Source organism: Pygoscelis adeliae, unplaced genomic scaffold (assembly GCF_000699105.1).
Source record: "Pygoscelis adeliae isolate BGI_AS28 unplaced genomic scaffold, ASM69910v1 Scaffold120, whole genome shotgun sequence".
Lineage (NCBI taxonomy): Eukaryota > Metazoa > Chordata > Aves > Sphenisciformes > Spheniscidae > Pygoscelis > Pygoscelis adeliae.
This window is the reverse complement of record NW_008824032.1, coordinates 8130312-8142906: the sequence shown is the minus strand read 5'-3', so window position 1 is coordinate 8142906 and position 12595 is coordinate 8130312. Positions and strand designations below refer to the sequence as shown.

General features: G+C 43.1%; 2 protein-coding genes across 2 annotated transcripts in view; both read right to left on the bottom strand.

Annotated features, from left to right (window-relative positions):
• TTF2 (transcription termination factor, RNA polymerase II) overlaps window positions 1-1257 on the bottom strand; it is a 23975-nt gene extending 22718 nt beyond the window's left edge. The window contains exon 1 of the mRNA XM_009330637.1: window positions 1217-1257. Coding sequence (XP_009328912.1) covers window positions 1217-1257 — 41 coding nt within the window. The remainder of the gene's footprint in view (window positions 1-1216) is intronic.
• Window positions 1258-2386: 1129 nt separating this feature from the next.
• Window positions 2387-11073, bottom strand: GPR161 (G protein-coupled receptor 161). The gene is made up of 5 exons (XM_009329709.1): window positions 10706-11073; window positions 9451-10175; window positions 7848-7952; window positions 4999-5118; window positions 2387-2942 (listed from the first exon to the last, which is right to left on the bottom strand). Exons 1-5 carry the CDS (start codon window positions 11071-11073, stop codon window positions 2695-2697), a joined length of 1566 nt encoding a protein of 521 aa, XP_009327984.1. The 3' UTR covers window positions 2387-2694.
• Window positions 11074-12595: the final 1522 nt, after the last annotated feature.

The following is a 12595-nucleotide window of genomic DNA, read 5'->3' as shown; positions in this document are numbered from 1 at the left end:
GGAGGCCAGCGTTTCGCCCGGCGTGCGTCCCTGTAGGGTGGAAACAGTTCCAGCTGCCACCGCTGCCGGGTTCATCCATTGAGTTCAATATACTTTTAAAAGTAAACTATTTAAAAATAAACTTAAGGCGAAATAACAGTTGTATAAACAAACACCGTGGGCCACCAGAAGCTGGAAATGGGGCTTTCTTCTTTTGTATTTAAAAGGGGGAATACAGTTTTACAAAACGTGTGCATTTCTTAATAGCTGCTTTTGCAAATGACAATTCACGTGAGACAACGCCTCTGGTAACAACAGAATTATGGAAGGGTTATAATGTCTTTAGCAAAAATACTAACAACAATCACACTAAATAACGGATTAGTGAAACTAACGCTGACAGCCAAACTGAGTCACGGTGTAAACTGATGCAACTCCACTGACCTGCCTGAAGGCTGAATTTGGCTCAGTACCTGTGTGAAAAACGTGCTTTTTTACACAATACTAACAATTCTGTGCTTCCACATGTGCCTTGGAATTTTTCCTCCTAAATACACACCGGTTTTGGCGAGCACCGACTCCTCCACCACAGTGCATTCCTACTCACGTGTGCCCTTTTCACATTCAGTGACAACTTTGCTCACCTTGTTTCGAAGCAGGAGTAAGAAACAAAAGGGATGCAGTCAAAAATACTTCAAGCCACCCGAGGCAAGCGTATACCTTAAGCAGTGCCGAGTACTACGAGCAACTGTGACTGTAATGTTAGTGACAGCAATAATGACCTCAGTGCAGGGCATTTCCTGGCAAATACCGGGATTTTTAATTATTTTTTTGTAATGAGTGCCCACAGGTGCCAATTAGCTAACACACTAGAAGCAAAAAATACAGGAATAAGGACCTCAGCGTTATTAGTCATTTCATTCCTGTATTCATTCCTTACGCAAAGAGCTGTTTTACTGGTGGTTAAGTGTTCTTGCTTTAACAGCCTGCTCTTAACCAGCAAACCATGTACTGAATTTTAAGCATGCAGTTAAATCTTACATGGGAATGTAATGGGATTCAGCCTAGTTCATAAAGTCAAGCTGCTTTGTCCAGAGATGGACGTAAGCTTGTGCTGAAATATATTTCTTTGTTGGGAACACAGACAAATAGGATGTCTAAATACAGTACTGGACTGAGGCTCTGCCTCAAAAACAGTTTGCTTTTAGGCCTCCAAGTAAGTCGCACACAGCCATACCTTAACAAGCGCACACCCAGTTTTTGCCCAGACGGAAGCATCCTGCCCCTGATTTCCAAACAGTCTGCAGCAAAAACTCATAAAAACCACTTCTGGGGAAAGGTGAAGGCAGGGGGGAGCAGACAGAGAGTAAACAAATGCAAATCCTTGGTCCTTAAGTAAATTTGCTACTGACACCCAAGAAGTTACCCTACTCGCTTACGTCTCCCTCTCTTTGAAAGCAGCAGTAAGGCAGGGCTGTAACCCGCACAAAGGAAGGAAGGGGCCAGCCCGGGAAGGCACAGAAAGGTTCCTCAAGATGGGCATTCTCCTATGATCCACTTCATCCCTCTTTTTGTAATAAACCTTTCCACCTTTGCAGCTTGTTTCATTGCCAGCAGCTCGACTGTTGCCGAGTTCCCCTTCTTTGGCAAGCGGGGCTGACCAACCCTCTCACAAAGGCCTAACAAGGTAATGTCTGTACAGTGCTTAAGAACATGCAAAGTGCAATATAAGTGCCAAATGTTCTTATTTTAGAGCTTAATGAATTAATACTCCAAGAAATATACGCACTGAGGTAACTATTGCTTAAATACTACATTCCCTCACGATTAAAAAAAAACCCCAAACCTAAGAACCTTTCTCTCTAGATAGATGAATCCTGACTATAAAGTGGCAATACCTTACTTATATTCTGTCAAGATTACCACAGCCGTAGAGTGCCCTTTCAGTAAAAGCAAAACTGGGGAAGTGAATTGAAGTTCTCCAAGAAACTAAGAACTCTGCATTGATGATTTCCTCAAATACCATTCTCTGTGGCATTTTCAGCACAGGTCTGCTTCCACCCATTACACCTAGAGAAGCCGGTGTGTCGTAACGCAGAAGCAATGCACAATCCAGTTTCAGATCCGGCACTCTGATGGCTGAACAGCCAGAAATATCTGCTAGCAAGGGTAGGTAGGACCATAATCTGCATGAGCTCTCTGAAAAGTTCAGGTTTTGTCCCTTAGTGAAGTCCATGCTCCATCATTTGAGAGTCTGTGACAGTAAGGCTGTATGTAGTATCCAATGCACAAGCTCCTATCAGAGCACACCAGCTATCAAGGATAAACTGATTATTCTGGTGGTCAAAAAAGGATCAATGCAATAATGAATTAAACACTGCACATACTTTTCCTTTTTCATTCCTGTATCCGCTTTGGCCAATAATGAACCCAAGATTCGACAGACTAACGATCTGGTCGATGAAACCAAACCCTGCATTCCTATGCACTGTGTGATAGATTTAAGACATGGCACAAAAGAGTCAATAGCACCCTAACCAGTAAACAAATACTGCTGTAAAATGCTGATGTAAGTACCAGAATTCAGCTGGTTTTCAAGTGTTGAAAGAACACCGAAAACGTCCCGACGAGGCATCCTGGTTCTGTGAAAACAGTAAGAGCTGTAGTAGGTCCCGCTTAGTGGTTTCACTCTGTTTTCTTACTCCAGTGCTCCTGTCAAATACTCCCTTCATCGATGCTCTGCAACTGAAGTCTTTGGCTAGCATGGGGCCTGATACCACGCCGTGTGTTCACACTGCTTCCTGGAAGAGTCCGCACAGGGAACAGAGCTCCTGGTAAAGCATCTTCCCCAAACAAACTGATTTTCACATCAGCTTCAATAGCTCTTGCTAAACTGGATGCGTAACTGTCCAGAGATTTATGGACTTCGGCTTTCACATGAAGAACAGAATTCTTTGCAGCTTCTGAAAAAAAAGGCAACATATTAGAAAATTAAGTTGATCAGCATGGCTGCGCAAATGCTTGAAGACTAATATTGATCCTTTTGCAAAGGTATGATCATGCCTTCTGCAAAGTAACTACCTTGCAGAGCACATTTACCAACAATACCTGGGGTTCCTCATCATTCTATGAACACAAAGCTTCAGAGTGACCTCGACAGGTCAAGCAGATAAAGATTACCTCCAATTCAAGTGGACAAAAAAAAAAAAGATCTAATGAAACAAAGTGCTTATACACATATGTTTAGCTTTGAATTAAGTGTATGTTGAGTGATTTTCTGAACTTGAACCTATGCACACAGAATTTTATTGGTCCGAATTTGTACCCAACTGAAGTCAACAGCCTGGTTTCTGCTTACTACCTGGAGTCCAGGATTAGGGACAATGGGAATTGTCTGGCATCAGACAAGAATTCATGCAGAAGACAGGAACAGAACCCTCAATTTGTACTTCCTCTGCTGTAAGCACAACTTACAGCCTTACAGGGATTCTCAGTGCATTTGGACTAAGATCTTGCACTTCATTGACATGAACAGTGCAGTTTAAGAGCTATTTTATAACAGGTTTTAAGCCCAGCAAACACCAGACTTCGTGTTTATGGATTAACAGTCCCCAAATTCCAAGGGCTTCTTCCAAGTTGTGATTAAAAGCACCAGTCTGCTGTCCTTAGGCTTAGATTGGTTCCAGCCACACTGTGGGACCGACTTCCACTTCCAGTGGGGAAGCTGTAGAGCTCTCCACGCCAGGAGAGGTTGAAGACCACAGCTGCAGACAGTGATACGCTTCTTCCTAACCTTTTATTACCTTGGATACACCTGCCCTTCAGCGTTAATGTAGTTGCTTTTGTAGCATCTATATACCTCTCTACCCACCAACACGTTGGGCAACACAGGTGTTCATCCTAAACATAATCCTTCCATGAGGCTGCTGAAATAATTTAAAATCTCAGAGATCCCAAAAACCCTGAGACGTGCCAGGGAGAACTGCTAAACCTGTGGGGAACTTCTGCACTAAGGCCTTCCTCTTTCACTGAACTGCACCAAAAAAAAAAAAAAAAAAAAAAGATGCCTGCCCCTACATAATCACTCAGAGAGATAATGGGAAACATACAGTAATGTATTTGTCCAAGGAAATAATCAGCTCATGCTGGGAAGAGGGCAAGAGTGAACTTTGCCAAGATGTTTGAAGAGAAAATTCCACAGAAAGAGTCTTCTCATTATTTCAGAATCATAAAAATCGGTCAGGTTTTATTATTACTTGATTCTTAAAGGCATTCTACTCATTTTTGTAATGTCCACAATCATTTATTGTTCAGTAAATTCAGTTGTTATTATCAAGTCTTCTAGACCATATTATTGTAACTATCAGCTTAAATGAAACCGTTTGCCACATTTTACAGATATGGCAAATGTATCTTATGTATCTGTATCACAGCAACACTTTGCTAGCACAGAATCAACAAGTGAGTTGACTGAAAAAAAAAGTGCATGTGGTTCATTTATTTTTCACCCATATCTGCTGAGAAACATACTCAGCAAAGTAAATGAAGTTAAGTAAAAAAAAGTAAGTGAAACAGAATGAAATTACATTCAAACCATTGAAGTCTGTAAATGGAAGAATTTCAAGTCTGTGAATGACAAAGTTGGGAGGAGGCAGCAAATGAGAAACACTGGGATAACGGAATCAAAGTATAAGGGCAGGAAAATGTATTCCTTGAGAAACAGAAAACAGACTGCAACAGCCACCAAATGAGTGGAGCTGCAGAGGGGATACTGCTGTGCAACATAAATGATGTGTACGCAGGGAATGCCAACTTCTGACTCTTGTCCTTCTCTGTTGCTACTTGAGAACTGGAAGAAAGACCTGATCTTACTTTCTGTTGTACCTGCATGAATGGTCAGGTATGTCAAGATGACCAGTGGTCAGTTATGTTTTAAGGCAATTCTGAAGGTCCTGGGAGGCTTCCTGAGCAGGCAATATAGTTGGTTCTGAGCATTTCCACACTTACCCCTAAACCCACCTTTAATTTGCTCTACTTCATCTTCAAACGTCACTGAACTCCTCCTTCGAGGAGGACAGATGCAGTGTGGGGCATGAGGGCCATCTGAGCTATAATCTTCAAGAAGCATTGCATCTGTTCCTGAAACAAAGCAAGAGTTCTCAAGCAAAACAGACTAACACTGGGATACAATATTTAAGCGGTGGCAAAAACCTTTCATTCTATAGCATTTCCTTCAAAAGATGTCTAAACCCAGCTTTTGTGAGTAAAATTTCAGCTTGAATTAAATGCTGCACAGAAAAAGAATGAGGTCAGAGTTTTCATTGAAAAGATTTGGAAATCTTTCCTCATTAGCCATCTAAAAACTCAAGCAGCTCCAAAATGCTCAGCTGCAGAGCTTATAATATCAATAGGACAGCAGACAAAGGTGAAACCTTACCTTCAGTAAATAAAGGGTGAAGTTGAGGACAACTTCCCCCATCTCCTGATGAAGACAAGAGGCTAACAATGGCTACGTGAGAGGCAGATGACCATAGCTGCCAAACGTCATGTGTGTAATCAGACCTGGATGGAAATGTGAACTGGAGAATTTTTCTGTTCAATTTAGTCTGTCTCTAATAACCTACTTTGACTTTCTTGAAGTGTATTTTAATGGGGAAAAATCCCTTGCTGGTTAGGAATGATTTTTGTCCAATGAGTCATTTTATCAGTTTAGGAGTGATTTTTTTTATTTTACCTCCCTGCAGTTGCTTTGCACCTTTCTAATATAAAATAGAGTTTACAAGCACAAAGAAATTTATCTAGGCATCTCTGCAATATTTTCACACAAAGGACAAGACTGCAGCCTAGTCCTCCCTTGCAATGCTGGTCTCTGCCATGTAAGGGAAAAGCGGAGCAAGCACTTCGGGGAGACGCTAGGACAGTGCTGAGTGAGCAGTCCTCAGGGAAGCTGCTCTTGGAAGACACAGCCTGCACACACTCAATACGTGACACTTTACTATCAGTCCATTTACTCCTGTGGTGTGACAACAGGCCTAGGACAAAGAGCCTTCGCAGGTTTCATAACTCCTCCAGATGGTGGCTTCACATCCCTCTTCACCCACTTGACTGCTTTTGATCCCCAAATTTATTCTTTTTGCAATAAGAACGTGTTCCAGTGCCCATTTTACAGAAAGCGAGACAAAGGCATGGCTGGGGGGGTGTACCTCTAGACAACATACTGCTCCATAGGTCTACTCTTTGCTGACAATTCATTGTGATACAGCAAAGTGATAAACTTTTTCAGGTGAAACTTGTGTGTTCTGTCATACAACTCCCTCCAGCACACAAGAAAGAGAACGAGCTGCTGCCCTAATACACAGTCCCAAATCAGCTAACAACTTTCTGTGCTGTTCTGTGCATCAGCTGGGTTTGAGGCTGTCTACTGAAAACAGTAGACTCTTACTGATCTCCAAGGGTACAGAATCCACTTCGGAAACATGGTGTGCAATGGAAGGGTGGCACTAGGAAGAAAGAGATACTTTCTTCCATGGAGCAGAATTTTAGTGCATTTTTTCAAATGCACTAGTTCAGTGCATTTTTTCAAAAAAGGCTAGTGAAGAGACTAGCCTCTTGTTCTTACAGGGCAGATTTTTGTCCTTGGAATAACTGATATTAAGGCAGCATTTCTAGCAACCAGGACTCTGGTCTCCCACTTTAGTATTTTCTAACCAGCTGGCACCACTTGGATTTTTTCCTCTCCTACCACTTCATCTGCTTTTCACAACACGAAAAGCCCAGCTTCTGTTTACCAAGGCAGATAAAGTTGCGACTGCCTCACATGCCACAGTATCATGTACTACAGAAGGCAGCACTGAAGAGAGACTAAGACTTTAGTTCCTGGTCTTTAGTTCCTCACAGTAAAGGCATCCAGTGAAACAGCATTTCACAAGGCTGATCACCGTGTATCCATTCCCAGGCTATGGACTGTACCCCCTCCATAAGAAACAGTGGCACTCCTAACAGCATTAGGTATGTATTTGGTTTGTCCATTTGTTTAAACTGCTCAGTACCGTTCCTCATAAGATGATAACACAACATCCTCTTAACTGAGGCAGGTTTACCAGGATGCTATTCTCCTTTATCCCATACAGCCGCAGAATATCCACAACAGGCATAAAACTACCAGTGTAAAACAACTACCAAAATAAATCCCAGCTCCATGGACTTCTTTTACAAAAGTAAGAAACAAACCTCTAACACCAGGCAAATGTCAGAAGATCACCCTCTGGTGTCTCTAGAGCAGAAATACTCTTTAAAGTAACTAGCGCAGTTAAGGAGTGGTAGCTGAACTAACTGCAAGAAAAATCTAGCTACAGTTCTGGATAGAAAGTTACCGGTAGAACTCTTTTTTCCCTTTTCCAAACCATCTTCAGTTGAGAGATCTTAAGTAGTGATGCAATCATAAGCTGAAACCATCCTAAGTGTTTATGTTTACACTGCAGGATGAACAAGACAAGGTCTCTTACAAACTAGGAAACAGAAAAGCACATTCTCCACAGCACTTTGTTGCTCTGTTCCTTGCGGATACAGGAAAGTCCCTGAAGAACGATAGAAACTAAAGGAGAAGGGCACAAAAGCAGCGAGTCTTGTTCCCAGGACACGTTATCAAGGGAGGGTCATCATTCCTTAGAGTATTTTGCAGGTAAACAGATTGAGAGTAAGGAAGGAAAAAAGCAACTGCAGCAGTTTTGTTGTAACAGCTGGAACAGATGCTTCATGTCATCCATCCACCAAAAGACATCTGTGTGTAAATAGACTATCCCAGAGAGTTCTGCCAAGTTACAAGTGCAATCTTCTGCCCAAGAAAAGAGAGCAAGAGACTTAGTTACCTGAATCCTGTGAGCAGCTGAAAGCTGTGTCTCCTGTGCTGCTGCTGTTTCCTAATGGCCGCCCACCTGCCATGAGGGCAGTGAGATGAGGAGATAGTCCCAAATCTGTAAGAGAGTTTAATTCTCATTACACAATGAATGTTTAAGGGGTCTACAATAGTAAAAACCTCTTCCCACTCTACTGCCTTACTTACTGTTCTATGTATAAAACTCACCCAGCCAGCTGATCCGGAGTGCACAGCACCTGGACTTTCAACCTTAGAAATCCAGTCAACAGCTTTCAGGTATCCCTGGAGTCTTTCCATACGGCAAGTCTCCTTTCCACCTGCACCATCTCCCTCCCACTCTTTTTGCTACTGCATGTGGTTTATCAGCCAGCCAGGCTGAACACAGAGCATATGCACTCAGACAGATGTTTTTGCCAGACACCTGCTAGACAGAGAATAACTTGGTAGCCACCAGCAGCTGTGACAGGCCATTAGTGTGGCAGGAAGCTCATGGGCAAGGCTGGGGCACTGAGATGCCTGGCTTCTTTCAAACCCCCAAAACAAGAAGGGAGGAGATTCTAGGATTATTACAAAGGCGCTGTCTTTGGATTCCACTTAAAGATTTTGTTGTGGGTTTCGTTGGTTTTTTTTCCCCCTCCCTATCAGCCTCTAGCTAATACACCTGATAAATCTGAAGCTGTCAGCTTCTTATCACTTGGAAAGAGAGAGATTTCCTGTCTTTTCCCTCCTACTCCAGTTCCCAATGTATTCATCCGTAGCATCTCCTGGATACAAATTTGCCAAAGCTCCTGCAGCTTGTAATGTGGCTGCAGCTGCAGAACTCTTTCATTTAGATGGGAGTCTCTCCCAGTGATCCCAGGTTGCAGAAAAGATAACTGATGCCTTGCTGCTTTCCCCTTCCTTCTGCATTTTAGATTTTCCTCCCCAATTAAATAACTTCTGTTCCTGCCTCTGCATGAAATGTTCCAAGGAACCCTGTGAAGATGTTCTATTTTGGAAGCTTCTGAACAGGACCAGGGAAATGATCAAAAATCAGAATTTTGTTGCATTGCTACTTTAAAACAAAAAACCAAAAAAGCGCTCAGCCTGCAACTTGGGGAGACATCAAATAGTTTTACTCTTTTACATAGTTTTGCTTTGTTTATGATCTTCTCTTCACAACCATTAAGCCTAAAAACTGAATTTACAGAATAGTAACACCAGTGTAACTTTAGTGAATCTCAAAGAGTTGTAGCATTAAAGCCAGGAATCAAAGAACAAGTTCTGCAAAATGTACTATGGGTAGTGCTCAAATCTGGGTAACACAAAACGGTAGGCACATGAAAGGAAATGCTTGAGAAAAGAAGAAAATAAATTACTTTTATTAACCCCATCATTATGTCTTCTCTGGCAGATTTTACTAGAGTAGGAGAAAGAGGTTAACTCCCACAAAAAGAAAATTTCTCCTTTCAAGTGTCCATGATAACCTGAACAAAAGACTGCTGAAACATCCCACTTTGTTTACAGAGCCCTGATACATGCCAAGCACACACAGACATTAAGCCTTGCTCTTACTGGTATTAAGGAAGAGTGTCTTTTGCGGCCATGCGCCTTACCTGTGATCCTATTGGAAATGCTGAATAACCTCGATGTCCTATGCCGCTGAACAAAGGACTCGCGATAATACCGATCCCCAAAGCACATTCCTAGTAGTTCCTTGCGCACTGTCTTGTTCCACAGTCCATAAATTAGTGGATGGCAAATGGCACTGGAAAAGGACAACCACGTAGCTAATGTCTCCAAGGTAGGGGAAATACTGTTTTTTCCCCAAAGTGCCTCTGATGTAATTACTACCATGTAAGGCCCCCACGTGATCACGAAAGCACCGATGACAACCAAGATGGTTATGAAAGCTTTGCACTGGTTGGCTGAGTAGACAACCCCTTGGAAAGCATTCCTTCGGCTGCCAGAAGAGGACGTGGAGGTGCTGGAGTTCTTCCTCCCATTCCTCTGGGAGTCCTCCTCCACAATGATAACGCTACCACAGTGAATTTTGCGGGCCTTAATCCTTGCCACGCGGAAGATGAATCCATAGCAGATCATCATGACCACAAAAGGCAGCAACGCGCACCAGATCTGCCAAAAGGCAGTGTAGCCAGCCTCTTTATGCCAGGCCGCCACACACATCCACTTGAATTGGTCAAACTCCAAAGATGACCAGCCGAAAAGGGGAGGGAGGCAGCCAATAAGGGAATGTAGCCACACATACACAAGAGCTACCACTGCTCTGTTGCCTGTTATCTTCATTGGGTAAACCATCGGGTACAGGACAGCGTAGTATCTGGTGGACAAGAAAAGAAAGAGTCAACAGGAGCACAAAAGACGTACAATAAAAAAAGGAACATATTTTAATGATGTTGATATCTAGTTCTCTTTTCTCCAAACCTCAAAGCGGGCTCAGGGATCCTGTTTATAAAAATAATTACATGTAAAAATACATATCGTTGCAGGCAAGATTGTAAAACTTGGCTGAAGGCTCACATGCAGCTATTAAATCTGTCCCTATGTGAGTGCATGCTCAGGGTATAATCTGGAATTTTAAGTCACTATTTCTTGTTTCTCGAGTAGTATGTTATTATACCATCAACAGCTTTAAAAAACTCTAGATGCATGTCTGCATTTTGCATTATTGATGACATCACTTTTTTCTGTTCTGTATCAAAATTTCACAAGAGGCTGAAGGAAAAATGACACCACAACAGTATGCAACGTTATCCACTACAACGGTACGCAACTCTATGAACAGCCAGCGAGTCACTCTATGGGATGACTAGGCAATTCGTTACAATTCATTAGAAAAGAGCTGCTTACCGGTCTATAGCTATGAGTCCGAGAGTAAGCATGCTGGCTGAGCTGATCAGCATGTAGAGCAGGGCTGAGAAATTGCACCAAACAACTCCGAAGATCCATTCCCGCCTGATGGAGCTGGTGACAACAAAAGGCAGCACCAGTACAGAGAGTAGAAAGTTGGAGAGGGTCAGGCTGAACACAAACTTGTTGCTCAATGTGAGAAGGTAAGACTTCCGATAGAGGGTGACGACAATCACCAGGTTGCCCAAACAGATGAAAATAGCAATGACGATTATAGCAATGGACTCTGTTACTCTGACTGCCCCGTCTTCCTGCGTGGTGAGGTTCCTCAGGCCCTTCACATTGCTGAGGGAGGAATTGCTGCTCATGGTCAGAGCGTGCAGAGCTGGAGCAGCCAAGACATGCTGAGCAGCTAGAAGCAGAACAATGCTCAGAAACATTCAGGCAAGATTTCTTCAAACTCTCTCCAAAGACTGGAGGCTCTTTTGCCTGTGTTAATTAAAATTTACCTGTAGGATGCAGGAAACCATTTTAGATGGCAAAACGAAGGGGCAGGAAATTGCCTATGGGTACACCAAAGATGTCAGTGACAGAGCCAAGCCTAGAACAGGGAAGAAACTGTCTAAAAGAGAAAAAGAAGTGGAGGGGGGAAAGAAGGAAGAAAATTAGCACATTTTACTTTAAAATTTTCTAAGGATCTTACTTGTTTCTAAGCCCTACTTACCAGCTGTGCATCTCCCTTCATCTAGGCTGTGAAGAAACAACCAGAATGTCACTATCAGTCTTTGTTTCTCTCACTTTAAAAAAGTAGCTTTTTTTTTTTTTTAAATTCTGCCTGTTTATCCTGATTGTTACCTTATATTCTGCCTATACAGCATTTGCTGGTGGTCTGTGGATGCCTGGCTAGTCATACACTGCTGACTCTTTCTTAACAGTTGCTAAGTAACATTCAAAGACTCAGGGATCATCGCACGTACTCTCCTAACATCGCTTCTCCATGTTCATAATCACCTTAGCTACAGCGGTGATTCTATTTTACTGCCAATACCAAAGGACTGGGGGAACTGGCTTTCTGTACATGAGGTTCGAAAGACACTTCTGTGCATTAAGCCATGGTCCACCCTACAGAAATGTTTAAGAACCTTTAACCCCTGACTTCTCAGTGTTAGCATCCATCCCACTGACTCACAACCTCATTTTCTGAAACCTCGGTATTTCTCCCAATTCCTTAGCAGCCTTTTCCCCGCTGTCTCCAACAGGCACTACTATCTACTTCATTCAATCCTGCACCCATCTGCAGGCCAGCATACTGAAGAAAAAACACCACCAAAAATGCAACTATGCAAACCAGAAAACTAAAGAGTCCACCAATTAATATAAAGTTGATGTTAGCATTTCTTGGAAATTAGGGATTCAGGGAAAGTTATCTCAACTAACTCTGTGGCTGTGCCCACCCATCACTCCCAAACGGCCAGGATTACTCACAGAAATGCTTCTGTCTGCGCGGCTGCCGTGGCCTTAGGCAGCAATGTCAGGCTGGAGAGCCGTGTTTTTCCCATTTTTATCTGTGCCTTCCTAAGAGCATAATTAAAGACATTACTGGGCCGTGCTTTGTAAAACATAACTTAGCTCTTCTCTAGCAAAGCTGTCTGCCGACTGTTTGCGTAAGTGCTTCTCCTCAAGTTTCTCTCTAAACATGCCCGCACCACCTCTGTGAGCCTCTCCAATACTTTTTGACTGGTGCAGGTTTTGGAAAGGCGGCTACCCCCAAGGGGCCGCGGCCGCTCCCTACGCTAGCGACGCCCGGGACATCTGGCGCTCCCCGTCTCCTCACGGCCCTGCTGCACCCTGGAGGGGGAGAAGGCGGCCTCCGGGGGAGGTGGCCCGTCC